General features: G+C 37.0%; 1 protein-coding gene across 1 annotated transcript in view; it reads right to left on the bottom strand.

The window, feature by feature from the left end:
- The window catches only part of ODR4 (odr-4 GPCR localization factor homolog), a 53,112-nt gene that overhangs the window by 3,360 nt on the left and 22,245 nt on the right, over nt 1-27,507 (bottom strand). Inside the window, exons 9-12 of the mRNA XM_045298163.1 lie at nt 25,826-25,891; nt 16,818-16,946; nt 16,141-16,231; nt 5,917-6,102 (exon numbers count right to left, since the gene is read on the bottom strand). Coding sequence (XP_045154098.1) covers nt 5,917-6,102; nt 16,141-16,231; nt 16,818-16,946; nt 25,826-25,891 — 472 coding nt within the window. The remainder of the gene's footprint in view (nt 1-5,916; nt 6,103-16,140; nt 16,232-16,817; nt 16,947-25,825; nt 25,892-27,507) is intronic.

The following is a 27,507-nucleotide window of genomic DNA, read 5'->3' as shown; positions in this document are numbered from 1 at the left end:
AACTCCATTCTGACTTAAAGTGGTAACAAAATGGATGAAAGAAAGAGAAGAAAATTCCTTCTTTTTCATTACTTTCTCTGGAAGTTTACTTCAATTTTCCATTGGACAATCCCTATCTTTTTGTAGTACAGTATAATATAAATAACAACCAAAAGACCTTTGTTTTTCTTCTGCACCCACATCAAATTAATTACTAGGGTCAGCACATTCTTTTTCTTAGTCTCTAGGGTCATTCAGTCTTCCATATTTTTCCCCATAGATTCTAGTTTCTTCAAGGCCTTTAGTTTGAAACTAAATAGTCCACCAGGTGCAAAATTTTCCCAAGTTTAGCCTAGGTCTACATGTAAAATTGAATAGGCAGTACTGTTTAAATTTTATGGTTATATATTTTTAAAAAGTTGGCTTTCCTCTTACCAATACCACAATTAAAAATCATTTCAATAATAGGGTGAATATAACCTTTATGTCATGATAAAAAGTTATAAAAAGTAATACATGAATCATGGATTTTACTTATTTACTACAAGGTACTTTTTTACTTGAGTACTTGTATTGAAAGACATAAAATGTTTGCTATACTTGATATATCACTTATAAATTTAAGTACTGAAACTCTGTAAGTGGCCATGACTGCCAAAGGAAAGCATCCCCTGCACACATAATTCACTTCTGTGAAAGAATACATTCCATTAAGCTATAGCACAGATCATGCAGATCTGATAGGAATTTGTGATCATTTCACGGAAGCAGAACATTTTTCAAGGAGCAACAAGGTTTTTCAATCAAAGTGTATTTGTTTGCTTTTGATAAGGACTTATACTATTTAAACTCAAATCTCATATACCCTGTCATGTCACCAATAGTATAGTCTCCAAAATTTACATATTCAATAGAAAACAAAATCACAACCATCCCTAATTTTAGTTACTTTAACTTCAGACAAAGCCCAAACTGGTAAGATGAACTTTTTTGGGCTGCTGTCAAAGAAAGAGAAAACCCAGACCATGCAGTACATGCGCGCCAAGATGAAGACACACTCCGATTCCATTCCAAGCTGCTGATGGGGAGGCAGACTATTCAGAAGCTTAAAGTGAAATGTTAAGACTTGAACTCTTTAGCTGTAGTTCTTCTTCCCTATTCCTGAATTCTAAATCAGTAAGACTGATTTAGTCATAAAATATTATCTTCAATACTTTTAAAATTATCAACGCTTAACCCAAACAACAAAATTTAATTTCAGCTCTGACAATGAGACAGAAGTTCTACCAAAGTAAGTTCTATCAAATTTAAAGGCATGTCTCCAATTTTTTTAGCTGATAGGATGGGTAAAGTACCTCTAAATTACTAAGTTAATGCTTACTAAGAGATGACTAACAGATCTAAGAAACTGTAAAGCCAAGGTTATCCCTCACCTTTTCTGTGAGTCATTTAGACAAACAAATTGTTCTTTATCCTTTAAGTCATTTAAAGTATGTTATTTTAAAGTATCTGCTTGGAAAAATATGTATTTTTAAACATAGCAACTACTTGGCAACTATATTAGAGAATCTAAATAATTAAATAATAAGGCAAATATTAATGACAAATATTTAGAAACTAAAACCAGATATTTATAACTGATTTAATAGTCCAAACTGCATGGTAACAGATTTCAAGCTTTAATTTGGGCACTTCAACTTTACTACTTACAGTTTATTTCATATCAAGATCCTAATTTCAAACAGGGAAATCTGTACATATTATAAAACATTATATTCACACAGTTTAATATTAATACTTTTTATTATAGATCAGGCATGCTTTTTAAAAGTTTAATAATAATTTTAGTTAATACCATCCTTTATTGATATAGGTTTAAAATTAGGAAAAGTGTGTGTCAGGGTTGTATCCTCTCACCATTCTTATTCAATATGCATGCAGAGCAAATCATCAGAGAAGCTGGATTATATGAAGAAAAGTGTAGCATCAGGATTGGAGGAAGGCTTATTAATAACTTGTGGAATGCAGATGACACAAACTTGCTTGCTGAAAGTAAGGAGGACCTGAAGCATTTGTTGATGAAGATCAAGGATTATAGCCTTCAGTATGGGTTACAACTAAATATAAGAAAGACCAAAATCCGCACAACTAGACCAAAAGGCATACTGCATTGGGTAAATCTGCTGCACAAGACCTTTTCAGTATTGAAGAGCAAGAATATTGCTTTGAGGGCTAAAGTGTGCATGACCTGACGTGGCATTCTCCATTGCCTCATATGTATGTGAAAGTTGGACATGGAATATAGAAGACCTTAAATGAACCAATGCATTTGAATCGTGGTGCTGGAGAAATATTACAAGTACCATGGGCTGCTATAAGGACAGACTCATCTATAATGGACGAAGTAAAGTCAGAGTGCTCCTTAGAGGCAACGATGGTATGACTTCATCTTACACACTCTGGACATACTATCAGAAGAGACCAGTCCCTGGAGAAGGACATAATGTTTGGTAAAATGGAAGGGTGCAAAAAAGAGGAAGAGCCTCAAGGAGATGGATTGACACAGTGGCTGCATCAATGGGCTCAGGCCTAGGAACAGTTGTGAGGATGGTGCCAGAATGTGCAGTGCTTCGTTCTGCTGTGCAGAGAGCAGCTATGGATCGAAGCCAAATCACAGGCACCTAACCACCACCACCACCACCTGTGGAGGGGCTGGTGGGCTCAAACTGCCGACTTTCTGGTTAGCAGCCACACCCGTAGCCACCGTGTTAGCAGGGCTCCGTTTCTTTAAGGTTACACAGACAGAAGCGGAAGACCCTAACTCAAACCAACAGTGTCTTGATATAATCACAGACTCACGTATATCTGAACAAGTGATTAAGCGAATATAATTCTAAGCAACAGCAAAAAAAGATATTTATGGAAAGACTTATTTTTCCTACCAAAAACTTTAATGTTTTTACCTCTTTTTCTAATTTGGGGATGTGATATTTCTCTATTAATAATGAATTAATAACTTATTATTTCTGATTCAACAAATATTTAATGAAACAAACAAACAGAATTCTAGAGCAGTCACACTTTGGAAGAAATATATCTGATATCAATGTTCAATTCCTAAAATGCTTAGAATTACTTACTTCAAAATCAACTCAGATGTGGCCTTCTCGAGAAAGTCTCTCCTGGAGCAGGTGTTTTCAGAATGACGAGGCCATGAATGTACAAATGTGCTTTACACAACTGATGTATGTGTATGGATTGTGATAAGAGTCATATGAGCCCCTAATAAGACGATTAAAAAAAAAGAAAAGAACCACCATATCAAAGATAAAAATAAAGGGTTCAAATAAGGAAAAAAAAAAAAGAATGCGATGTCAAAAAAAAAAAAAAAAAAGAATGTGGTGTTAATGGGATTAGGTATCAGAAGTTCAAAAACAAGCAATCAAATCGATGTGAAGTAGTGTGGACAACGTGGAGACTCAAAACCCACTTGCAAGACAATCAGGCAGTCCCTCACAGGGGAGCCGCACAGAAGGGATGAGGAATTCAAGGTGCAGTATAGCACTGACGAAACATACAACTATCCTCCGGTCCTTTAATATTTCCTCCCCTTAATATTAAAGCTCATGTTTCACCTCATTAACACTGTTAGACCTATGTATGTTCATCTGTATATTTAAGATTGTTCGATACAGGAATGCCAGGACGGATGACCCTTCAGAGATAGCACGGGGAAGAATGATACCCTGAGGATACAGGAAGACAAGAGCGAGGGGGAAGGGGGCAGGGGAGCTGATAGCAACGATGACTGTATAACCCCACTCAAGGGGAGCGAATAACAAAACTGTAGGTGAATGGATATATTGTATGGGATTAGATATGGCTAATGTATTTATATACAATAGAATAATCCTAATAATATATAACAATAATAACAAGGATTCCTGGAGGGAAGGGTGGGGGAGGGAGGGAATAAAGGGGAGCTGATATCAAAGAGTTCAAGAAGAAAGAAAATATTTGGAAACTGATTGTAGTAGCAATTGTATAAGTGTGCTGGATCTGTTTGAATTATAGAATGTTATTACATCTATAAGAGCTCCAAATAAAATGATGAATGAAAAAATTTTTTTAAAAAGGAAAGTCTCTCCTGAATACTTTACTGGGATAATGGATGCTGATCATTCTTCTAGTACAGACTTAATCATATGTTTTGGAATAACTCACTTCTCTGTATTTCCAACTCTACCGTGAGTTTTTTGAGACTTTTCTAATATATATTAGGCAATTAAAAAAAATAATTAGCTAATAAATCAGTTACGATTTATGTAAGTTTCAAAATTAGGGCAGAATATAGAAAGGTTCATATCCACCACACTTGACGTTGTATGTTTAATATACAGTTTTAGAAAAATATATATTATCATCTAGAAACTAAGAACTTAATACACATACACACCTAAACTTTCCAAATTGCAGTTTGCTTCCTTTGTCCTTGCCATATTAAACTCTTCCTACTCAGTTAATCCATCTCTACACTAGACTGCCAGCATAAAAAAAGAAATATAGACAGTCATTTGTAGAAAACAGCATGAAACAGATGTAAGATCCAATACTGAAAGGTTGTAAAATAAAAATCCATGAAAAATAAATGGATTAAAATTTACCTTATTTGTTTTTAAAATTATTTAAAATTAGTTGTTACTTGCTTTGCTAATAATTCATGTGTAAACAATGTTAATAATAAAGGCTTATTGAGGGAAAGTGGAGAAACAAGGATTAAAATATATGTAGTACACAGATAAGTCACTAGGTGGCAGAAATGGTTCATGCTTCGTCATGAACCAAAAGGTTGCCAGTTTGCTTTCACCGATAAAAATGACAACCAGGAAGAAGGGTCAAAGTAAAATATCGATGAAAATCAGTGTTTCCCAAAGTGGTTGACATCACATCCTGAGGGTGGCTGGGATAATCCAAGGAGCTGCAAAAGCAGATACTCACACTTTATCATGGATTGGGGCCTATAGTACAAACGCTTTTTAATTGCTAGGGGGTACCAAGTAATTTTTTCTGAAAAGGGAACAGAAAAAATTAGTTTAGTAACCTACAATTTACATCATAGAAAGGTATAGCCCTATAATCTGTAGTGCTTTGGTCACACAAAAAGGCAGTTCAACATAACTGTTTTGTTTTTTACCTTTTTGAGCCTCAATTTTCTCATCTGAAACATGAGTTTAATAATAGGATTTACACCAAAGGGTTGTTATAATAATTAAATGATTTAGCATGTTTAAAACTCTTGGAATAGCAACTGGCACTTAGTAAGTTCTATGATGATAATGATTAATATGATTAAAGTATTAGGCTTAATTCAGGCTAAATTATTTCAAGAGAGTCAAACCAGAAAATATTTAAAGAAAAAAATATGTATATAATTGGACAGTTCAGCAAACCTATGCCTAATAAAAACTTTGATCTAATGTTTATAAGTGCTTATTTCAACTTATTGTCCCCATTATATAAAGGCGATATGGAAAGAAAGGCAAAAATAGAGTAAATATTGAATAGTGTTTAAAAACTTTGTGCCATGATATTTAACTAAGTAATTAATCAAGACACTGAGTTTCAAGAAAACATCTGGCTCACAATAAAAGACCTTAAAGTTATATATTTTCATGTATTTTAGACTGAAGTCATTTTATGAAGTTATACTCACTGGGCTTGAAAAAACTAAGATATCATCAATTTTGATATAAATTCTAAGAATACACTTTATGTTTATATAAGTAGAAATTAAGTATACACTTTAATATGCCTCAGCTACATTTTGGTGTGTCAAACAGAGCTAATTTGAAGGAAATCTGAAGACACAGTATTTACTCTATATGTTTCTTGCAATCTTATATTCTAATAAGGCTCTTAAATACATCTTGTAATCACCTGTATTTATTTCCTCTGCAACTTCCAAATGTTCTAATTGAATCCTTTGATCTAACAGCTCTATAAAATGATCTCTGATTTCTTCAGCTAACTCATCACCAAACTTGTAATCAGAGAACATTACAGCGGATCCTGGAATGGGGACAAACACTCGGTGTGGGAGGATGTGGAGCTCTTTTCCAGGATCTAGAAGAGAAGGAACATCAGCAATAGTTAGAGACGTTGGCCACCAGTAAGAATGACAGACACTTTAAAAGGATAGACAGCTTCTACTAGAAATAAAGGTTAAAAGATCAACACATTTAAAAGGTACTTTCTAACACACCTGCTACAAAAGGGCATGAGGCCCTCTGCTCCCGCAGAGATTTGAGTTTCAAAACCCTCAGGACTAGTCCCACCCTGTGGTGGTTGTGAGACGGAATTGACTAGTTAGCAGTGGGTTTCTTTTTTCTTTTTGATGTCATGCAGGCCAGTGGCCCATGTAGTAGTATACAGAGCATATATATTTTACACAAATCTTACCACTGATTTCATCACAGAAGCACTTTCCAGCTGATATTGGACATCACGACAAACATTTTTGTATTCTAATCTCACTGCCAACTCCAACTTGCTGTTTTCATTTTCCTTTTTTCTCATAAATATTACTAGTATTTTAATAATTTTATCTTGACTTGTCTGCCTCCCTAAATATAGTCCTAAATAGTTTTTAGAAAAAATGAATCTGAATCTAAATTAAAAAATGAAAAACTATGTTTTATTATTCTTTCAAAATTCAAAAACTGGCCATTATAACATAGAGCCATGGTCCATGTAAATACATAACTATAATTTAGTTTAATAGTGATTCTAGTGACAAGGAATAAAAATGGAGATTTTGTATAAAGAATACATTCTTTTCAGTCATGAACCTGATTTAAAAAGCTGCCAATACCCGGAGTGAGGGCCAGGCACTCAGCGGGGGTCAGACCCAACCCAGGGATACATATGGCAGCCAACTAAAAGGAAGGAAAAAGAAAAAAAGAGGACATGGTTAGGGGGGAACAGGGCACTAACCCACCCACGGGGAGAGTATTGTTTATGTCTCCATAGGAAAAGGAAAGAGGGGCCAGACCTCAATCTGGTACGCCAAGCCTTGAGGGCTACACACCAGCATGAAGCAGCAAACTAACAGAGGTCTGCGGGGCCAGTTCCAGTCCCAGCTACATCGACCCCCTGCCCAGAACACTGAACTACAGAGGACAGCACTGAAGATACAGCCAGGGAGAGTGGCAGGTCTGCCCAGACCACATGAGAGCAAACTAAGAGGGAGGGAGGGAAGTGGAGAAGGTGGGAGGGAGAGAGAGAGAGAGAGAACCACATTCAGGCCCACCAAGCTCCAAGGAAGACCAGGGAAGGCAAAGAGTAAAGAGATGACTGTAGGGCTGGCCACACCACAAGACACGACGTCCCCTCACTGACCTACAGTGTTGCATGGGACAGCACTGGAGACAGTGCAAGAATTGTCCCTGGTCTGAACCCCCACACTGGGGCAAAACACAAAGGGAGCACAACAGAGCAACAAAGGGAGCAAAGCAACAAAGTCCCCAAGGTATCCTGAAAACAGACTTCAGACTCGGAGGGCAGGGCTTGGCACCTTATCAGACTCAATCGGAAAACATACATAAAGGTCATCAGACAGACCTGGAATTATTTATAGGCCCTTTATTTTCTTCTTTTTTGGCATGTCTATCTATATAAGATAGGAAAGCTAAACAATCCCAAGGAGAAAACAATGGGACTGATGGTTTCAGGAAGACAAGGGAGAGAGGGAGGTGGGGGAAACCAACAAACCTAGGGACAAGGGAGCAACGAGATCTAAAATTGATGGCGAGGAGGGTGGAGGATGCCTGATGGGGTATGATTAAGTGCAATGTAGCTAAGAGGAATTACTGCGAGCTGAATAAAGGTCAAACATAATAGTGAGACAGGAGGAAAGTAACAGGAAATAGAGGAAAGATCTAGTACCCAAAAGACTTTGATAGGGATATAGGTCTATGTACATATATTTATATGTTAAGTATCAGGGTAGAAAACGGACATTGGGCCTCTACTCAAGTCCTCCCTCAATGCAAGAACACTTTGTTCTAATAGCCGGGCATTCTGTGATGCTCACCTTCCCGACAAGATCGCTGAAGATAAAAATGGGTGCATAAGCAAATGTGGTGAAGAAAGTAGATGGTGCCCGGCTACCAAAAGATATAGCATCTGGGATCTTAAAGACCTGAAGATAAACAAGCAGCCATCAACTGAGAAGTAACAAAGCCCACTTGGAAGAAGCACCCCAAGCCTGTGTGATCATTAGGTATCCATGGGATTAGGTATCAGGCATCAAAAGACCCAGAACAAGCATCATATTGATGGGAACGAGAGGGAGGGCGGCGTGGACGCCCAAATCCCATCTGTAGACAACTGTTTATCTCCTCACAGAAAGGTCACAAGGAAGGGATGAGCCAGGGTGCAGTATAGCACCAAAGAAACACACAACATTCCTCTAGTTCTTTAAGGCTTCCTCCCCCCACTATCATAACCCCAGTTTTACCTTACAAATCCAGTTAGACTGGTACAGAGAAGATCTCTCGACACACAGAATCCAGGTCAGATAAATCCCTCAGGTATAATAATGGTAGTGATACCATGAGGGTAGAAAGAAGGGGAGAAAGGGGAAAACGATGCAATGATTAATGTATAACCACTCCCCACCACCACCACCAAAGAGACGAACAACAGAAATGTGGGTGAAGGGAGACAGCAGACAGTGTAAGATAAGAAAATAACAATAATTTATAATTTGTCAAGGGGTCACGAGAATGGGATGGTGGAGGGAGGGGAAAAAGGAGGAGCTAATACCAAGGGCTCAAATGAACGAAAATGTTTCGAAAAGGATGATGGCAACATATGTACAAATGTACTTGATACAACTATGGATTGTTAAAAGAGCTGTAAGTGCCCCCAATAAAATGATTTATATTAAAAAAAAACCTGCCAACTTATAAATTCAATAATAAAACTTGGGCTAAAAGAGAGACTGGCTTATATTTCTTTGTCAAGGAACCAATGGTAGCTCCATATAATAACAAACAGATGACAAGAAAACCTGATTTGTTATGAAAAGTCATGAATTACATATACTACATGTTTCTTCCAAATCCTGCTTAACTTGTGGAGCAAGAGACCTGGGAGATAATTTCACTCTTTGGCCAGATCGCCACCTAGCTGTAGAATAGCAATACTGCAAATTGTACTGTAGTACCTAAATTTTATTTTAGCCTATAGATTAAGAATTGGGTTTCTGTTAGCTAAAATACAGACTCCTACTCATATTAGAGTATTAGTATTACAGAAATTTTTGTAGAATAGGTGAAATGGGAGTTGAATCTTAAAGGAAAAATAAAAATTTATTTACATGATTCCTGAGTAGATTCCAGAGACTGAACTCATAATACCAGGTTAAGAGATTACAAATGTTGAGTGAAAACAGATGTGAAGATAGAAGATATTTCACAATCGATAACCTCATTTTTCACAGGGAAAAATCGCAAGGACTAAAGGGGGGGGGGGCTACTGAAGGATAATTAACGAGGTCTATAATGTTTATTAAAATGAATCACACAAGAGAAGATCACAAAAAGGAAACAAATGATTAGCTCTTAATTTTTTTACTGATATTGATGTATTACATTAAGATCTGTAATCTGGGCAGCCAAAATTCAAAGACTGGTTATTTTAAGAATTCAAATTGTAAAGCTATTATATCTTTAAAAACTTCCTTTGCATGCAAAAATACTCTAAGCTAATTTCTTGGCATACATTCTGTGCTTTCCCATACTAAAAGTTACATTAGCTACAAGAACTTAACTACATGTAAGAAATTAAAGCTAAGTAAAATGACAATAAAATCTAAAATCTCTAAATTCAGCATATATACAGGGACTTCAAAAAGCTTGCAGAAAATGAAATTAAAATATAATGTATTTCTTTCTGAGAATTTTTGAAGGCTCCTCATACATAATCAACTTCAGAATTTATACTTATTTGAATTACTACAGCTGTGATTATTCTTTTATCGTGGTCTTAATTATAATTGAGAACTTTAATAGTTAGTGGATATAACGTAAAAAATCTTTCTCCTTTTCTATCACTAACCTAATACCAGCTACAACTTACTGAGGCTTGGCTCACATAGATTTGTATCAGATTCTTTGGAAACATGAGTTCACTTAAACTCTACATATTACAATCCTGGTATTACACATCGGAAAACAGATGCATAACTAGGCTGGATCATTTGTCCAGGAGCCCAAGAATTTCAAAGTCTCTTCTTTTCCCACCAAATTATTTTCACCATCTATTTTCTTCACACAGTCCCGAAATGTCATTCAATTACCAGTGAAAACATTCTACTTTTTAAATATTTGAGGTTAGATGGTAGCATTAAATTTTAAAATAGTAAATTTAATGACTGTGGTAGTTACATAATCTGGTGTCAACTTGAGACTACAAAGAGTGAAGGGGTGGAGTTTAGGCTGCACTGAGATGCTTCTACTGTCACTGGATCCACAAGACTTTGCACCCACTGGCCTGCAATCTTAATGCATTCAGCTTCATTGCATGTGTTGCGTGAGTCTGAAGAGGAATTTATAGACTGGTATCAGACATATGGGCTAATATTGGACTTATGGACTTGATCTAGACTGGGCTGGGATGTTTTCTTAATATACAATTACTCTTCATATAAAGCTCTTTGTTACACACATGTGAATCTATGAATTTGTTTCTCTAGTCAACCCAGACTAACACAATGAAAAATAGCATAATCACACTTGCTATTAATTTTACTATTTGGCAGCAGCAAAAACTTCAAAGTACTAACTCAATACAAAAACATGAGGACAATCAGAGTGCCATTTTTAATGAAATCTTCTTAACTACCATCATTCATCTGTCAATATTTTGTACTGTGGTGGCTTGCATGCTGTGATGTCAAAAGTTTTGCCACCAGCGTTTCATACCAACTGGGTCACCGATGGTATACAGGTGTCAATGGAGGTTCCAAACTGACAACAGACTAGGAAGAAGGAAGAAGCTGTCCCCTTCTGAGGGATTAGCCAAAGAAATATTTATGAATACCAGTGGAACATTGTCTGATATAGTTCCAGAAGATAAACTTCTCCAGTTTGAAGGCACTCAAAATACAACTGCAGAAGGGCAGCCTCTTTAACATCTAGCCAGCCCTAATGCGTGGAGTAAAGTTTTGGGGATCTTCATTTGCTGAAAGGGCATGACTCAAAATGAGAATGGGTACAAACAGCGATTACTATATAATCAGAATGTACACTGTATGAAGTGTTATGGTAGGGAAACTGGATATTGTCAAATATGAAATGTGAAGTATAAAATTGCTTTCATAGGCATTAGTTATCGGAAATGGTATTGGTAATTTTGAGTGGGACAATATATGATTTATAATGCTTGGAATGACACGTTAAAGAGGAATGGTATCACACTGTCAAAAAGAACATTTCGAGATCTAATTTGAAGTACAATGCTATTAATGATAGAAAAATATTTTTATGCCTACAAGGAAATTCAGTCAATACAACTATTTTTCAAATTTACGTACAAACCACTAAAGCTAGTGATGAAGAATTCTACCAACTTCTTCAGTCAGATGAATCAACAAGTAATCCAGCTGAACTGATATTTATTGGTAACTAGAATGCAAAAGTTGGAAACAAAGGAGAAGGAACAGTATTTGGAAGATTTGGCCTTAGTGATAGAAATGAAGCTGGAGATTTCATGATAAAATTTTATAAGACTAATGACTTCTTCATTGTAAACATCTTTATTCAAAAGCATCAACAGTGACAATACACATGGACCTTCGTGATGGAATACACAGGAATCAAATGGATTAGATCTGTTGAAAAGTGATGATGTAGAAGTTCACTATCATCAGCAAAAATAAGGACAGGAGAAAAGTGAGGGACAGACCATCAAACACTCACAGGTAAGTTCAAGTTGAAGTTAAAGGAAATTTAAAAAGCCCATGAGAGCCAAACACAACTCTGAGTACATTCCATCTAAATTTAGAGACCATTCAAGGGCAGATTAGATTCAGAGAACACTAAATTAGACCAAAGACAAGATATGTATGATATCAAAATGATATCAAAATATCATGCATGAGGAAAGTTAAAAAGGTCACTACAAAGACAAAACAGAAACAAAGTGGCTGTCATAAGAGAATCTAAAACAAGTTCTTGAACCTACAGTAGCTAAAGTGAATGAAGGAAATAAAAGAACTGAACAGAAAATTTCCAAAATTTTGTAAAGTAAAGCATTATGACAAAATGTAGAGAGATGTGGATTTAGAAAATCAAAAGGGACAAACATGCCCGGTCTATCTGAAAGCTAAAAGAAAAAAAATTAAGTCACAATATTTAGAACTTAATGGGAAAATATTGAATGATACAGAAAGCACCAAAAGATGGAAGGAATAAATAGAGTCAGTGTACCAAAAAGAATTGGCCAACATGCAACCATTTCAAGAGCGAGCACATGATCAAGGACCAGTGATACCGAGAAAGAAGTCCAACCTGTACTGAGGGCCAAAAACAAAGCCCCAGGAATAGCCTACCAAGTGAAATGTTTCAACAAACTGACACAGTATTGTTAACTCTGACTAGTTCTTGAAAAGAAATTTTGAAGATTGCAACCTGTACAATACACTAGAAGAAAGCCACATTTATGCAAAGAAAGGTGACCCAACAGAATAGGAAATTATCCAATAATATCATTGAATTATATACAAGTAAAAATTTTAAGGTGATACAAAAAGGGAATCGCCAGTAATGCAACCTGGATTCAAACAGAAGAGCGTGTGGGATAAGGGCTATCACTGCTATCCTGGGATAGAACTTGGGTGAAAGCAGAGAGTACCAGAAAGACGTTTTCTTGACTGTGTAATGACATTTGATTATGTGGGTCTTAGCAAACTATAGGTAACATTGTGATTAATTGGAATTTCAGAACACTTAATTGTGCTCATGCAGGGCAGATACAAAGACCTAGAGAGAGTTGTTCAAACAGTATATATCAAGGTTGCATCAATCTATATGCTGAGCTGGATTATATCAAGACAAACAACATCAGGAATAGAAGAAGGCTCATTAACAGTCTGTGATAAGGAAATGACACTTGCTTGCTGAAAGTCACAGCACTTGAAGCACGTTTGAAGATCAAAGAAAACAGCCTTTAATATGGTTTACAATGCAACATAAAGAGAACAAAAGTCCTTGCAACTTCACCAACAGACAACATCATGATAAATACAAAAAGGATTGAAATTGTGCAAGATTTCATTTTACTCAGATCTCTAGCAAGCACTCATAAAACAGCAGCCAAGAAATGATAACAATGTATTGTACTGGGCAAATCTGCTACACAAGACCTCTTTAAAATGCTAAAGAACACAGATGTCATTGTAAGGACTAAAGTGAGCCTAATCCAATGAGGTATTTCCAGTTGCCTCATATGCCCGTGAAAGTTGGACAATGAAGATGGAAGATGGGAGAAGACCCGATGATGCACTTAAATTATGGCTTTGGGGAAGAATATAAAAAATACCTGGTTGCCATAAACAAATCTATCTTGACAGAAGTACAGCCATAATATTCCTTAGAAGCAGACTTTGTCCCACATCATTTGGACATGTTATCAGGAGGGACAGTCCCTAGAGAAAGACATCATGCTTGGTCAGTGAAAAAGGCCCTAACGAGATGAACTGACACAGTGGCTCCAAGCATAACGAGTGTGAGGATGGCACAGACGTGGGCAGTGGTTCATTTGCTGTATATAAGGTCACTCTGAGTCAGAGGTAACTTGATGACACCTAATAACATTCTTTCTTTTTTTTTAAAATAAAATAAAATATAAATATATTCCCTTAAGCTAATAAATGTTTTAATCTTATACATATCTTAATTACAAATTATAAATCTTAGATAGCAATATCAGAAAGTGGAAAGATGAAAGTATAACTTCCAATCATATTCAATATAACTTTTTGGTAAAAATATTGTAAAAGAATAAAATAAAATATTACTTAAAAAAAAGTTCAATACAAGTTATCTAAATGGTTATTTATTGTTTAAATTTCCCCAAAAATGAAACAGTTATAAAAGTTAAGAAACCATTACCCAGCATTTTTAAAACTTAAGAAAGTCTGAGAAAACATTAGGTGAGAAGTAGATCAACTATCTTCAGTTCACAAGTTACTGGTAAGCATAGATTAATCATAAGTTGTTGTTATGTGCCAAGGAGCCTGTTGTGATTCAGAGCAACCGTACGTACAACATATCCTCACGTTTGTCCTTCTATGTGAGCCCACTGTTGCAGCCACTGTGTCACTCCATCTCCCTGAGGGTCTTCCGCGTTATCTAGGGCCCTCTCCTTGACCAAGCAAGGCGTCCTTCTCCAGGCACTGGTCTCTGCTGACAACATGTCCATTGCCTGTAAGGAGCGACGGTTCTAAAATAGATTTGTTCTTTTAGCAGGCTGTGGTACCTCAATATTCCTTCCATATTTCAATCCTTAATATTCTTCACCAAAACCATAATTCAAATGAATCCATTTTTCTTCAGTCTTCCTTATTCATTGTTCAACTTTCACATTCATATGAAAAAGAAAACCTCAAGCTCACTGCCATCCATTCGATGCCAACTCATAGGGACTCCTTAGGGTAGGGGGAACTGCCCCAGTGGGTTTCCAAGATCGGAACTCTTTACAGAAGTAGAAGCCCATGTCTTTTCTCCTGCGACTGAAAATACCATGCCTTGCGTCAGATGCACCTTAGTCCTCAAAGTACAATTCTTGCTTTTTAACACTTTAAAGAGGTCTTGTGGAGCCAATTTACCAAATGCAATGTGTCGTTTTATCTCTTGATTGCTGCTTCCATGAGCACTGACTGTGGATCCAACCAAGATGAAATTCTTGACAACTTCAACCTTTTCTCCGTTTATCATGATATGATGCATTTAACTCTTGGTCCAATTGTGAAGATTCTGGTTTACTTTACAATGGGTGGTAATCCATACTGAAGGTTGGAATCCTTGGTCTTCATCAGCAAATGTTTCGAGTCGTCCTCACTTTCAGCAAGCAAGGTTGTGCCCTCTGCATATTTTAGGTGTTAATAAATCTTCCTCTAATCCTAATGCTGCATTCTTCTTCAATAACATAGAGAGCATAAATTAACAATAAGGAACCTTTATATGATGGCACCCTATTGGGGCTGTCAGGTAGCCTTGGACTGATAACCTCAGGTATGCAGTTTAAATTCATGAGTCTCTTTAAGGGAGAAAGATGAGGCTCCCCTGCAGGTTTACAACTTCTGAAATCTTCAATAGTGTCACTATGAGCTGGAATAAACAGTGGCAATGCATTTGGGTTTTATTATATAATACTCGATATTAAGAAATCAATGAACATCTTAATTAGAGATAATCCTGGAAAATTAGTAGAATTGTACTCCTTAGGGTTTGTATGGCTGGATTTCCAATGTAGATCCAAGGTTCCTCTAGGTCAGCAGTTCTCGACCTGTGGGTCAAGACGCTTTTGGGGGTCGAACGACCCTTTCACAGGGGTCGCCCAATTCATAACAGTAGCAAAATTGCAGTTATGAAATAGCAATGGAAATAATTTTATGGTTGGGGGGACACCACAACATGAGGAACTGTATTACAGGGTCACGGCATTAGGAAGGTTGAGAACCATTGCTCTAGGTAGACTCAAACTTCCACACTTTTGGCTAATAGCTAAGCATATTTATAGTTTGTAATACCCATGAACACCAAAATAAGTCTCATAAAGATTAATAAAAAAGATCAGCTTTAAAATACTAACACAATTTACCCACTCTGGCATGGAAAGGCTGCTCAGAATTAATTTTTTTTAATTCTTCCTAAATTGCTTGATGCTAAAAACATCTTGCTTTAAAAGTGTTCAAAAGAATTTCAGGGTGTAGCAAGAAAGAATTTTCATTTGATAATAAAGGTTAAACATGACACATGGCCATAAAAGATAAAGGTAGATTTAAAAGATGGCACATCCATTCCATCTTCATATCCCATTACTGTATCAACAAAACATGCAAAGTAATTAAAAGTTCTTATTTAATACTCATAACTTTTTTCCCTGGATTTTCATTCAAAAGCAGCTCCTCAAATAGTATTTCACAACGATCAGCAACTGTGTTTAATATATCTCTCTTGATGGCCTACGAAAGACAATAAGGGAAAAACGTTACTTTAGATTTGTTACTTTATTACTAAAATTATCTTCATGTTTCCCCAAATAAAAAGTATGCCTAAAAGGTTAGCATTCAACTTTTTATTTCCACATATTTAGCATGCTTATTAGTATATTAATAGTTTAATGTGAAATTTGCATAGTCCTCATATAAACAGTATAACAAAACTAAGTAAGTGTATGAGATTTTAAACGGAAACAAATATTACTAGTGTTCTAAATTAGGAAGTATATATCTGAAAAAAATACTAGTCTTTAAAAATATTTTTGAATTATATTCATTATAGACGACTATCTTAGTAGTTCTCCCAATTAATACTTTTCCTGATATTAAAATGATATTGTATTATTAGGTATATTTGGTATATTATGGGCTTCTGTGGTATATTTGATATATTATGGGCTTCTTTGGTGTATTTGGTATATTATGGGCTTCTATCAGTTAAAATCAAATTAATAAGTATAAAATCTAAGAATGACAAAAGATAACATTTTAAGATTTTTGAATCATTATGATGCTTCTTTTTTCATATACCAGTTTGTTCTTTCTGTACCTGCACAGCATCTTTAACCTTGGGTTTACTGCTGTGAACATAAGCTCTGCATTTCACAGTGCCCTTAAGATTTATAGAACCGCTGCAGATCTGGACCGTGGCTGTGGATCTTTGGTCTGAATTCAGGAGCTGAAATACAAATTTCTAATAGTCAGTAATTATTAGTTATATACAACATCCAAATACTAAATATGCTATTTTGAAACTAAATATGTGTGACTGAACCAAGAGTTTGGTTATATTCTCCATGAATTACTGAAAGGCCTTCATATTCCCTTTAAAAGTTATACATTATTTACTGACCACTTTAGTGTGACTAAAACAACTACAAGTTTATTCCTACAAATATTACTAAAGACACCAATATGCTTTTCATTAATTTACTAAAAAACACAGAAAATTCACATAAGCACGATGACTATGAAAAGATACATAAAGGAGGCATGATGTAGCAAGAGATAATGTAATACAGAGAAGGATGTAATCAAAATGGTAGAAGTACAAACAATAGATACTCACTCATGTACACAAACTTGGCTCATAAATTAAGAGTGGGTGGGGAGAACAAGTCAACTATGCCTTTTATCAGATAATGGTGTTAGTAGTTACAATCGGTCATTTCCATCTCATAATTCCATTATTTACTCAAATGATTATTAGTTCCTGCATGGCTTTGAGATATTCTACAGATATTTTTAACTTCATTATTTTAATAAGCATAATACAAAGAAAAGCAGTGAAATAATGAAAGTACTACTAGAGGCCTATAATAACAATGGAAATGAAAATCATGATTTAAAAAGAGGACCAGAGAAACAAAAGGCCTGTACAAAGTAAACTACAGAACATTAAGAAAAGAGGCCAAAAGAGACCTACACAAATGTAAGAATATCCTATGACCATGGATAGGATGGCTCGATATTGTGAAAATGTCACTACTACCTAAAGCAATCAATCTACAAAATCCCAACATCTTCTTTAAAGAAGTAGAAAAACTAATGACCAACTTCATATGATGAGGGAAGAAGCCCGGAGATCCAAGAACTTTTTAAAAAGAACAAGTGGTCTTTCTTACACTACCCAACCTCAAAACCAACCACATAACCACAGTTGTCCAAACAGCTGGTGCTCATATGATAGATACACAGACCAATGGAACAGGACAGAAAATCCTGAAATAAATACATTTGCCTAAAAACAACTGATTTTTCGCAAAGTGCCAATAAACATTAAATGAGGGGATGCCCTCTGCAGTAAATGGTGCTGCAAACACTGGATATTCCTCTGCAGAAGGATGAAACTAAACCCGTACCTGACCCCATACACAAAAATGAACTCAAGGTTTATCAGACCCACATGTGAAACTCAAAGCTATCATGATCATCAAGAAGAAAACAGGGACAAATCTAAGGATTGCGTGCAGGGCACACTTAGACAACCAGATATCACAAAGGAAGCACACACAGTAGAACACCAAATAGTGAATGAGACCTATTAAAAATAAAACACTTGGGTCCGTCAAAGATTTCATTAAAAGGAACGGACATTTAAAAAAAAGGACTAATTACTAAAATCTACAGAATACTACTGGCCTATAAAAGGGGGGGGAGGAACCAACCCTCTTAAAAGGTGGGCAAAGTACCTGAAAATTTTACAATAGATGACACCCAAATGGCTAACAAGGGAATACTCTTGTTAACTAGCAATCTGGGAAATGCAAATCCAAACAATGATGAGATAGATACCCTCAAAAACCCACAACCATAGCCAAATTTTTAAAAAGCAGAGAACAACCAATACTGGAAAGGGTCCGGAGAAAGAGTAATTGTTTTCTTTTCACAGAATAAAATCACTTTATTGGTATACATTGTTTTATGGGGAAACAAAAATGATTTCTATAAATTGAAATAGGATCGATACACTTCTGAAAACAACCATAATATTCCTATCAAAGTTTAGCCTTTTATTCCTTAGCACGTACAACTCTATCACAATCCATCCATCCATCATGTCAAGCACATTTGTACATTTGTTGCCATTATCATTCTCAAAACATTTGCTTTCTAATTGGTATCAGCTCGTTTTCCCCTCCGCCACCTTCATTCCCTCATGAACCCTTCATAATTTATAAATTATTTTGTCATGTCTTACACTGTCCGATGTCTCCCTTCAAGCACTTTTCTTCTGTCCACCCGCCAGGGAGGGGGTTATATGTAGATCCTTGTGATCGGTTCCCCCTTTCTACTCCATTTTCGCCTTCTCCTCCTGGTTTCGCTACTCTCATTATTGGTCCTGAGGGGGTTTCTCTCTCCTGGATTCCCTGTTTGCAGTTCTTCTCTGTACCAGTGTACATCCTCTAGTCTAGCAGGAATTGCAAGATAGAATAGGGATCATGATGGGGTGGGAGGGGGGGTTAAAGAACCAGAGGAAAGTAGTGTGTTTCATTGATGCTATACTGCACCCTGACTGGTTTGTCTCGTCCTTGTGACCCTTCTGTCAAGGGATGTCCACTTGTCCACAGATGGGCTTTGGGTCTCCACTCTCCCCTCGCCCTCATTCACATTGTTATGATTTTTTGTTCTGGATTTTTGATGCCTGATACCTGATTCCATTGACACCTCATGATTACACAGGCTGGTGTGCTTCTTCCACGTGGACTTGGTTGCTTCCTAGCTAGATGGCCGCTTGTTTATCTTCAAGCCTTTAAGATCCCAGACGTTCTATCTTTTGATAGCCAGGCACTATCAGCTTTCTTCACCACATTTGCTTATGCACCCATCTTTGTCTTCAATGGTGGTGTAGGAACGTGAGCATCTTTGAATGCCAGGTTAATAGACTGAAGTGTTCTTGCATTGAGGGAGTACTTCAGTTGAGGCCCAATGTCCATCTGCAACCTTCATACTAAACATATAAATATATGTACATAGATCTATTTCCCCATCATCAATAAATATATTTACATATGTACATGCCTGTATTTAGACCTCTATAAATGCCCTTTGCCTCCTAGTTCTTTCCTCTATTTCCTTTTACGTTCCTCTTGTCCCGCTATCATGTTCAGCCTTCATTTGGGTTTCAGTAATTTCTCTCGATTACAATGCCCTTGATCAAGCCCTACCAGGCCTCCTGCACCCTCCTCGCCATCTATTTTGGATCACTGTTGTTCCCTTGTCCCTGGCCTTGTTAACAACCACTTCCTTTCCCCGCCTGCCCTCTCCCATGCCCCCCCAGAACTGTCGGTCCCATTGTTTTCTCCTCCAGATTGTTTATACCTGTTTTATCTAGCTAGATCTACAGAAATAATAATATGCACACACACAAAAAGACAAAACAACAAAAAAGACACACACACACACACACACAAAATAGATTTTGGATCACTTATTGTTCCCTTGTCCCTGGGTTTTGTTAACACCCCACTTCCTTTTCCCCACCTCCCCCTCACCCATGTCCCCCGGAACCATCAATCCCGTTGTTTCCGCCTCCAAACTGTTTATCCCGCCTGTCTTATCTAGATAGACCTACAGAGATAATAATATGCACAAAAAAGAAGACAGAGTTAAAGCAACAAAAGAAAACAAAACAAAAAAAAGAAAAGCCTGTAAATAATTCAAGGTCTGTTTGTTGACCTTTAGGAGTGTTTCCGGTTGACTCTGATGGGATGCCATGCCATGGCCCCCAAATCTATTTTTGGTATTCCTTGGGGGCTTCCTTGCTCTGTTCTCCTTGCTGTTCTGTTACAAGCCCTTAGCATTTCGCCTCGGTGTGGTGGGGTCAGATCGGGCGCAATTCCTGCACTGTGTCCCCAATGATGTCCCCCGTAGCGCTAACGGGTCAGTGAGGGATGTTGTGTCTCGTAGTGGGGCTGGCCCTATGGTCCTCTCTGTGCATTGGCTGTTCTGAATGGGAATGTCATCCTCAGGACTGGTGGACCAGCTTGTGCTCCACTCTCTCTCTCTCCCCCTTCATTTGCTCCTGTGTGCTCTGATCAGACATGTCCCTCTCCCAGAGCTGCAGCTTCAGTGCTGTCCTCTGAAATAAATTCTTCTGTGGGGAGGGGCAGCTGTCCATGTCGTTGGGATTGGGGCTGGCTGCTCAGACCTCTCTATTGGTTCCCAGCTGCTTTGCATTCACGTCTGGGAGCACGGAGTTGAAGTCTAGTCCCTCCTTCCCTGTGGAAATATAAACAATATCCTCCCCTTGGGTGGGCTGATGCCCTGTTCCCCAGCTACCAATGTCTTTCCGCACTCCCCCCGGCCCCGCCCCCACCCCACTGCCTTAATAGTTGGCTACCATTTGTATGCCTGGATTTGGTCTGGCCCCTGCCATAGTCCCTGGACCTCACCCCAGGAAAGTTTGTATACAGTAGCTTTTTCCCTATACCCACTTTGCAATTTTAAGCTTACCTCAGCAGATTCATGCTGTACTTTTCCTTTTGTGCTTGGCTTACTTCACTTAGCATAATTTCCTCCAGTTCCTCCCATGCTGCGATGTGCTTCATGGGTTCATTAGTGCTTTTTAGCGATGTATAGTACTCCATTGTGTGTATGTACCCGTTTTTTAATCCATTCGTCTGTTGATGGAAATCTGGGTTGTTTCCAACTCCTTGCAATTGTGAACTGTGCCGCAATGAACACTGGAGCACAGATGTGTGGGCATGGTTTGCTTCTTGCTTATTCTGAGTATATGCCCAGTAGAGGGATTACTGGGTCGTATGGTAGCTCAATTTCCATCTGTTTTAGATATTGCCAAATCTATTTCCATAGTGGGTGAGAATTCCTATCTCACCACAGCCCCTCCAAGACTTGTTGCTTTCTGATTTTTTGAAGTGGGCTATCTTTGTGGGTGTTAGGTGGTATCTCATTGTTCTTTTAATTTGCATTTCTCTTATGGCTAATGATCAGGAACATTTTGTTATATGTTTATTGACCATTTGGATTTTTACCCTGTGAAACTTCTGTTCAGGTCCTTTGCCCACCTCCTTAGTGGGCAGTTAGTTTTTTTCATATTGTAAACTTGCAAAATATTGTAGATTTTAGTAATACAGCCTTTGTCTGATGTGTTGCTAAAGCTGTTTTCCTAGTCTGTGGGCTCTCTTATTACTCTCTTGGTGAAGTTTTTTCAATGTACACATGTGTTTTATCTTCAGAATATCCCACTTGTCAATTTGTGACTCGTCTGTATTTGCCTCCTTCCCTTTCTGATAGCCTATGTAGTCCCTGCACCAAAGTTCTCAGGTTGGTTCCAATTCCTCATTGATTGCTGGAATACTTTGTGTTTTCACCTCGAGGTCTGTGATCCACTTTGAGTTTATTCTTATGTATGGAGTGAGGTAAGGGTCTTGCTTCATTTTTCTGAAGGTAGAAGAGTTCGTGTAGAATTGGTGTTAGTTCTTCCCTGAATGCTTGGTAGAATTCTCCTATGAAGCCATCTGGTCCAAGGGATATTTTGGTTAGTAATTCCATGATAACCTTGTTTATTTCTTCTATTGCTATAGGTCTGTTGAGATTCTTAACATCCATGGGGGATATTCTAGGGAGGGATTGTTTTTCCAAGAATTTGTCCATGTTTTCCAAGTTGATGCAGTCATTGGAGTACAGTCCTTCATAGTATTGTGTGATTATCCTTTTGATTTCCTGAGGATCTGTTGTAATGTCCCCTCTTTCATCCCTCATCCTTGTTATTGAAATTTGTTCCTTTCTTTGGTTAGGTTTTCCAGGGGTCTGTCAATTCTGTTAATCCTTTCAAAGAGACTTTTAGGAACATTAATTTTTCCCATAGTTTTCTTATTTTCCATCTCCTGAATCTCAGCTCTGATTTTTATAATTTCTTTTCTTTTGGTATTAGTAGGATTGTCATATTGACTCTACTCTAGTTGCTGTAAATTTTGTGTCAGCATATCAATCATAAGTCTTTCTTGCTTTTTCATTTGTGTATGTATTGCTATGAAACTTCCTCTAATAACTGATTTTGCTGTGTCCCATAGTGCTTTGTCAGCTTGTTGAAATATCTCAATTGCTATTCCATCAATTCCTGGAGGCTTGTTTTTGCTAATGCTTTCAGGGTACCTCCTTCAGTACCATGGGTTCTTGCTCATGTTACTTCTTGAAATGGTAGAATGTCTACATCATTCAATATTTTGCCCATGGGATCTTTGTGAATTGTGAATTGAGGTTTGAAGATTTTCTTTAGTTCTTCAGTTTAAAATACGCTGAGCATGTTCTTCCTTTTTGGTCTTCTCACTCTAGGTCTGTGCATATTTCATATATTTTACTTTGAGCTGTCCTCTGACAATTTCTGTTCGGCTGTGACTTCATCATTTCTTCCATTTGCCTTAGTCACTCTATGATTAAGAGCAAGCTACAGTTTCTTTTGACATCCACTTTGATTTTTTCTTTCTTGCCTTTTTAGTGACCTTTTTTTCCGTTCATGATTATATCCGTGATGCCATCCCACAGCTCATAAGGCTTTGTCATTAGTGCTCAATGCTTCAGATTTATTCTTGAGATGTTCTTGAAATTTGGGTGGTATATATTCAAGGTCATAGTTTGGCTCTTGTGGACTTCTTTAAATTTTCTGCAGCTTCACCCGGTAGTTGGTTGGACAGAGGCCTTATTTTAGTTGTTGATATTGAGCTACTGTGTAATTTCTTGCCACAGCAATCCATTTTATTTCTGTGTATTCCATCTGGAGAAGTCCACATTTATAATAACCTTTTGTGCTAAGATGTTTTTGTTATAAATATGTCACCGGCCTTACAAAATTCTATCATACAATCTTCAGCTTCATTTCTATCACCAAGGGCATAATTTCCAACTAATGCTCCTTTCTCTTTGTTTACAAGTTTTGCATTACAATCGCCAATAACTATCAATGCATCTTGCTTGTATGCTTGATCTAGTTCAGACTCAAGATCTTGGCAGAATATTTCAATGTCTTTATCACTAGCTTTGGTGCATAAATTTTAATCATAGTTGTATTGATCGGATTTTCTATACTTTGTCTACCTTGAAATATCCTTTTTGATGATGAATGCAATGCCATTGCTCTTGATTTTGTCAATCCCAGCACAGCATGCCATATGATTTTCTGATTCAAACTAGTCAATGCCATCCAAATTTAGCCCAGGACCACCTAAGGTATGATGAGTTCTTAATGAGTTCCATTTCAATTTTCATTACTCTGATTTGCCTACATATATACTTTATACATTCCAAGTCCCAATTATTAATATATATTTGCAGCTCTTCTCGTTTTGAGTAGCATCCCATCTCCAATGAAGGTCTTGAAGGCTTTATTTTCACAAGCTTTACTCCATTCCCGTCTTTATGGATGACTCTACTTTGATAAGGCTTTTCTTCCTGAGTCATATTGTGAATGTTTTCTGACCAGAGGGGCTCATCTTCTGGCACTATCTCTGACAATGTTCCTGTTCTCTTCGCTAGGCCTTCAGAATCTGAATTCCTCTGAAGTGAATAGCTTCCAGCATCACAGAAACAGCCGCTGGTGGTTTTGAAATGTTGACTCTTTGGTTAGCAGTCCAACGACTATTACATGACCAGAGCTCCCAGTATACATTGCATATATACTATTAATTTGAAGGAACCCTGGTGGCGTCATTAAGAAACCCACTAGGCACTCCAAGGGAGACCCTACACTTTTACAAGCAGACAACTTCATCTTTCTCCTGAGGAGCACTTGGTGGATTTGAAACTCTGATATTGTGGCCCCCAGGCTCGTTAAAAGTAGCTATACACCTACTTTAAATTAAGTATATCACAACTCTTGACACAGCTGTGTATACTTCTTTAACTTTCAATTTGTTAAGGATTAAAATTTGTTTATAAAACCTGCAACCCAAAATATTTACTTCCCTGTGTGTATGAATACAGGGGCATATGCCCCCAAAACTGGAATTTTTATTTCAAAGCTATGTATTTAAATATTTTTACTAAACAACCTATCACCTTCAAAGCACTTGATGTATTTGTCCAATCTGCAATTTCACTCTTGGAAACATTTTCAAACTCCTTTGTTTGGATGACTAACAACAACTCCCTTGTTTTATTTCTTCACCTCTTCTATGTCTTCAAATTACTGACCTTTCATGTCCTTCTTCATTCATGTAAACAAAAAGAAGTTGCAAGGAGCAAGGTCAGGTGAGTACGGTACAAGGGTTAAGAGAGACATGTTTTTTGCCAAAATCTGGTGCATTGAAATGCCTGAGTGGGCAGGTCCACTGTCGTGGTGGCAAAACCAGTCCCCCAATCTGCCACAAATCAGGCCTTTTTTGTCACACACTGTAACACAATCTTTTCAGAACCTCTAAATAGAAAGCATGATTAACAGTCTGACCTGGTGGAACGAACTCCAAATGCACTACGAGTTGATATTTTCATCCTTTCGGGAAGTTGATGGGCATACAAAACAAGGTTTGTCATCATTTGGCATTTTGCCTTTTTTGAAATGAGAAACCACTTTTATTCTTGAGTTTTTCTCATAGCGCTGTCCTTGTAATCTGTGTTCAACATCACAGTAATCTCTGCGGTATTTTTCCCAAGCAGGAAACAAAATTTCACAGCTAACCACTGTTCTATTAAATTGGCCATCACAAAAAAAGAGGTTGAAGTGAAACTGCTTTTATGAAAAAATTCACCGTGACCAGAGGGAACCTTCCCAGGCAATGCCACTGGGTGTACCAACTCGGAGCGAGTTACTTTATGCTCCAGCCAGCAGAGCTTTTTTCCATTTTTTCGGTACCCCTGTATACACATTAATATGTATATAGATTATGCTTTTTAAAAATTGATAATCTACTTATTGTTAAAATCTTAATATTTTGAGGCAAAAAACCAGAAGTTTTATTAAAATATTGCTTCTGAAACTAGATGTTTTGTATACACTCCTTCATCTCTAAGAGGCTTTGATTCTCTATAAACATATAAACAACACTTTCATTATGTTTATCTTACATGAAAAATTTTGAAAATGGAAATTTAAATATTTACCAATTGGGTTAGAACTTTGACATCAAAAGAATGGTGAATCACTTGGGCACTTCCTCTAGACTTTTTCTGGAAAACAAAAGAAAGTAAAATGAGAACAAAAAATACAAAAGATTCAAGTTAAAAAGCCAGATTTTTGAGAATGAAAGTGGAACATATAACAATTTAGGATCTATCCTCAATACTAAGTGAATTAGAGAAAAACAAACAAATAAGTATTATTACTTATGTTTTAAATTTAGCTTTCTCCTGCAGGTGTCTTAGTTTTCCAGTGTGCTGTAACTGAAATACTCCAAATGGAATGCTTAAGATAACGGAAACATATTTCTGCACAGTTGAGAGGACTAAACATTTGAATTTATGGCATCAGCAGTAGGCAAAGACTCTGGGGGGAAGAGATCCTTCAGCTTCTGTAGGCTGAGGTTCCTCAGCAAGCCTCAGGAAGCATCTTCCTCCCTGTTTATGATTGCTTTTATGTCTAATCTAATCTATTAGGTTTAGGACACACCACACCCAACATGCTCTCATTAGCATAAGAAAGAATACCAGACTCTTAAAGAAGATGACAAAAACCAAAAACGCAAGTCCATTGCCATCAAGTCATTCTGACTCATACTGACAGTGAGCAAACATTCAGTGGGAATCAAATTTAATCCCTAACGATAGGTTTATAACTTTGTGTATTCTATATCAAAGTGTATTCTTGGAAACTGTTAAGATGATAAAATTCCCTCTTTCATTTCTCTAAAGCAAGAGTTAGTTTATGGGTCAAATCCAGACTCCCAGTTACTTTGTATACAAGTCTCTTGAACTAAAGTTACAAGAGACCATCTGGTCTGCAAAGTCTAAGACTTTTATGATCTGGACCTATATATAATGTTTACTGACTTCTGTTCTAGAGTAATAGGAGCCATAATGCTAGTTACATGTTGGGCTGCAATATGCAAGGTCAGCAGTTCAAAACCACCAGGGAAAGAGGGGGATTTCTATTTTATGAACAGTTACAATCTCAGAAACTCTCAGGGTAGTTATATTCTGTCCTAAAGGGTCGTTGGCACAGAATCAATGCAGTTAATTTTTTTTTCCCCCCCAAAGGAGATGACCAAAGTCTCTTATTTTAGGGCACAGCTATTTTAGAAGGCCCAATAAACCACTCCTTAAAGATGGCCCAACTTAAGCCTTAAAAATGCTATCATGGCAGAAGAATACATGGCCTTCAGTTTTAAATAGTTTATAATTCATGAAAACCAGATTGACGTTCCCGTCTTCAGGTTTTAAGATGCCATGTAGGTCAGAAAAAACCTTCTTCCATAATTTTCTGAGGGGGGGAAACATTTAACTTACATGTGAGAAATACAGGTAGAACTCTTGTTCTATTCAAATGACTATCAAAAGTTGGTTCTGATAGAAGTCAAATAGCTCATTTTTCTAGACTTTCAATATTATTGCCTTTGATTACAATATCTTTATAAACACAGTCTGTCTTTAGGGGTTGGTAACATTCCACATAAACTTATAGAGATGTCATGTCATGCAACACTGTATGTAGTATTACGAATGATAAAATATACAAGCAAAAATACTGAAGGTCTTAAAAGTAGTTCCTTTTAACTCAAATGTCCTGAGTCAAGAACTACCTATAAATGAAAACTCTTCGTGAAAACAAGGATTAAAAAGCTAAAGGT

The sequence above is a fragment of the Echinops telfairi genome, unplaced genomic scaffold (assembly GCF_000313985.2).
Source record: "Echinops telfairi isolate 266 unplaced genomic scaffold, ASM31398v2 ScPeMD7_7424;HRSCAF=8462, whole genome shotgun sequence".
NCBI lineage: Eukaryota > Metazoa > Chordata > Mammalia > Afrosoricida > Tenrecidae > Echinops > Echinops telfairi.
Note: the sequence above shows the minus strand (reverse complement) of the source record. Positions and strands in the feature narration are given on the sequence as shown.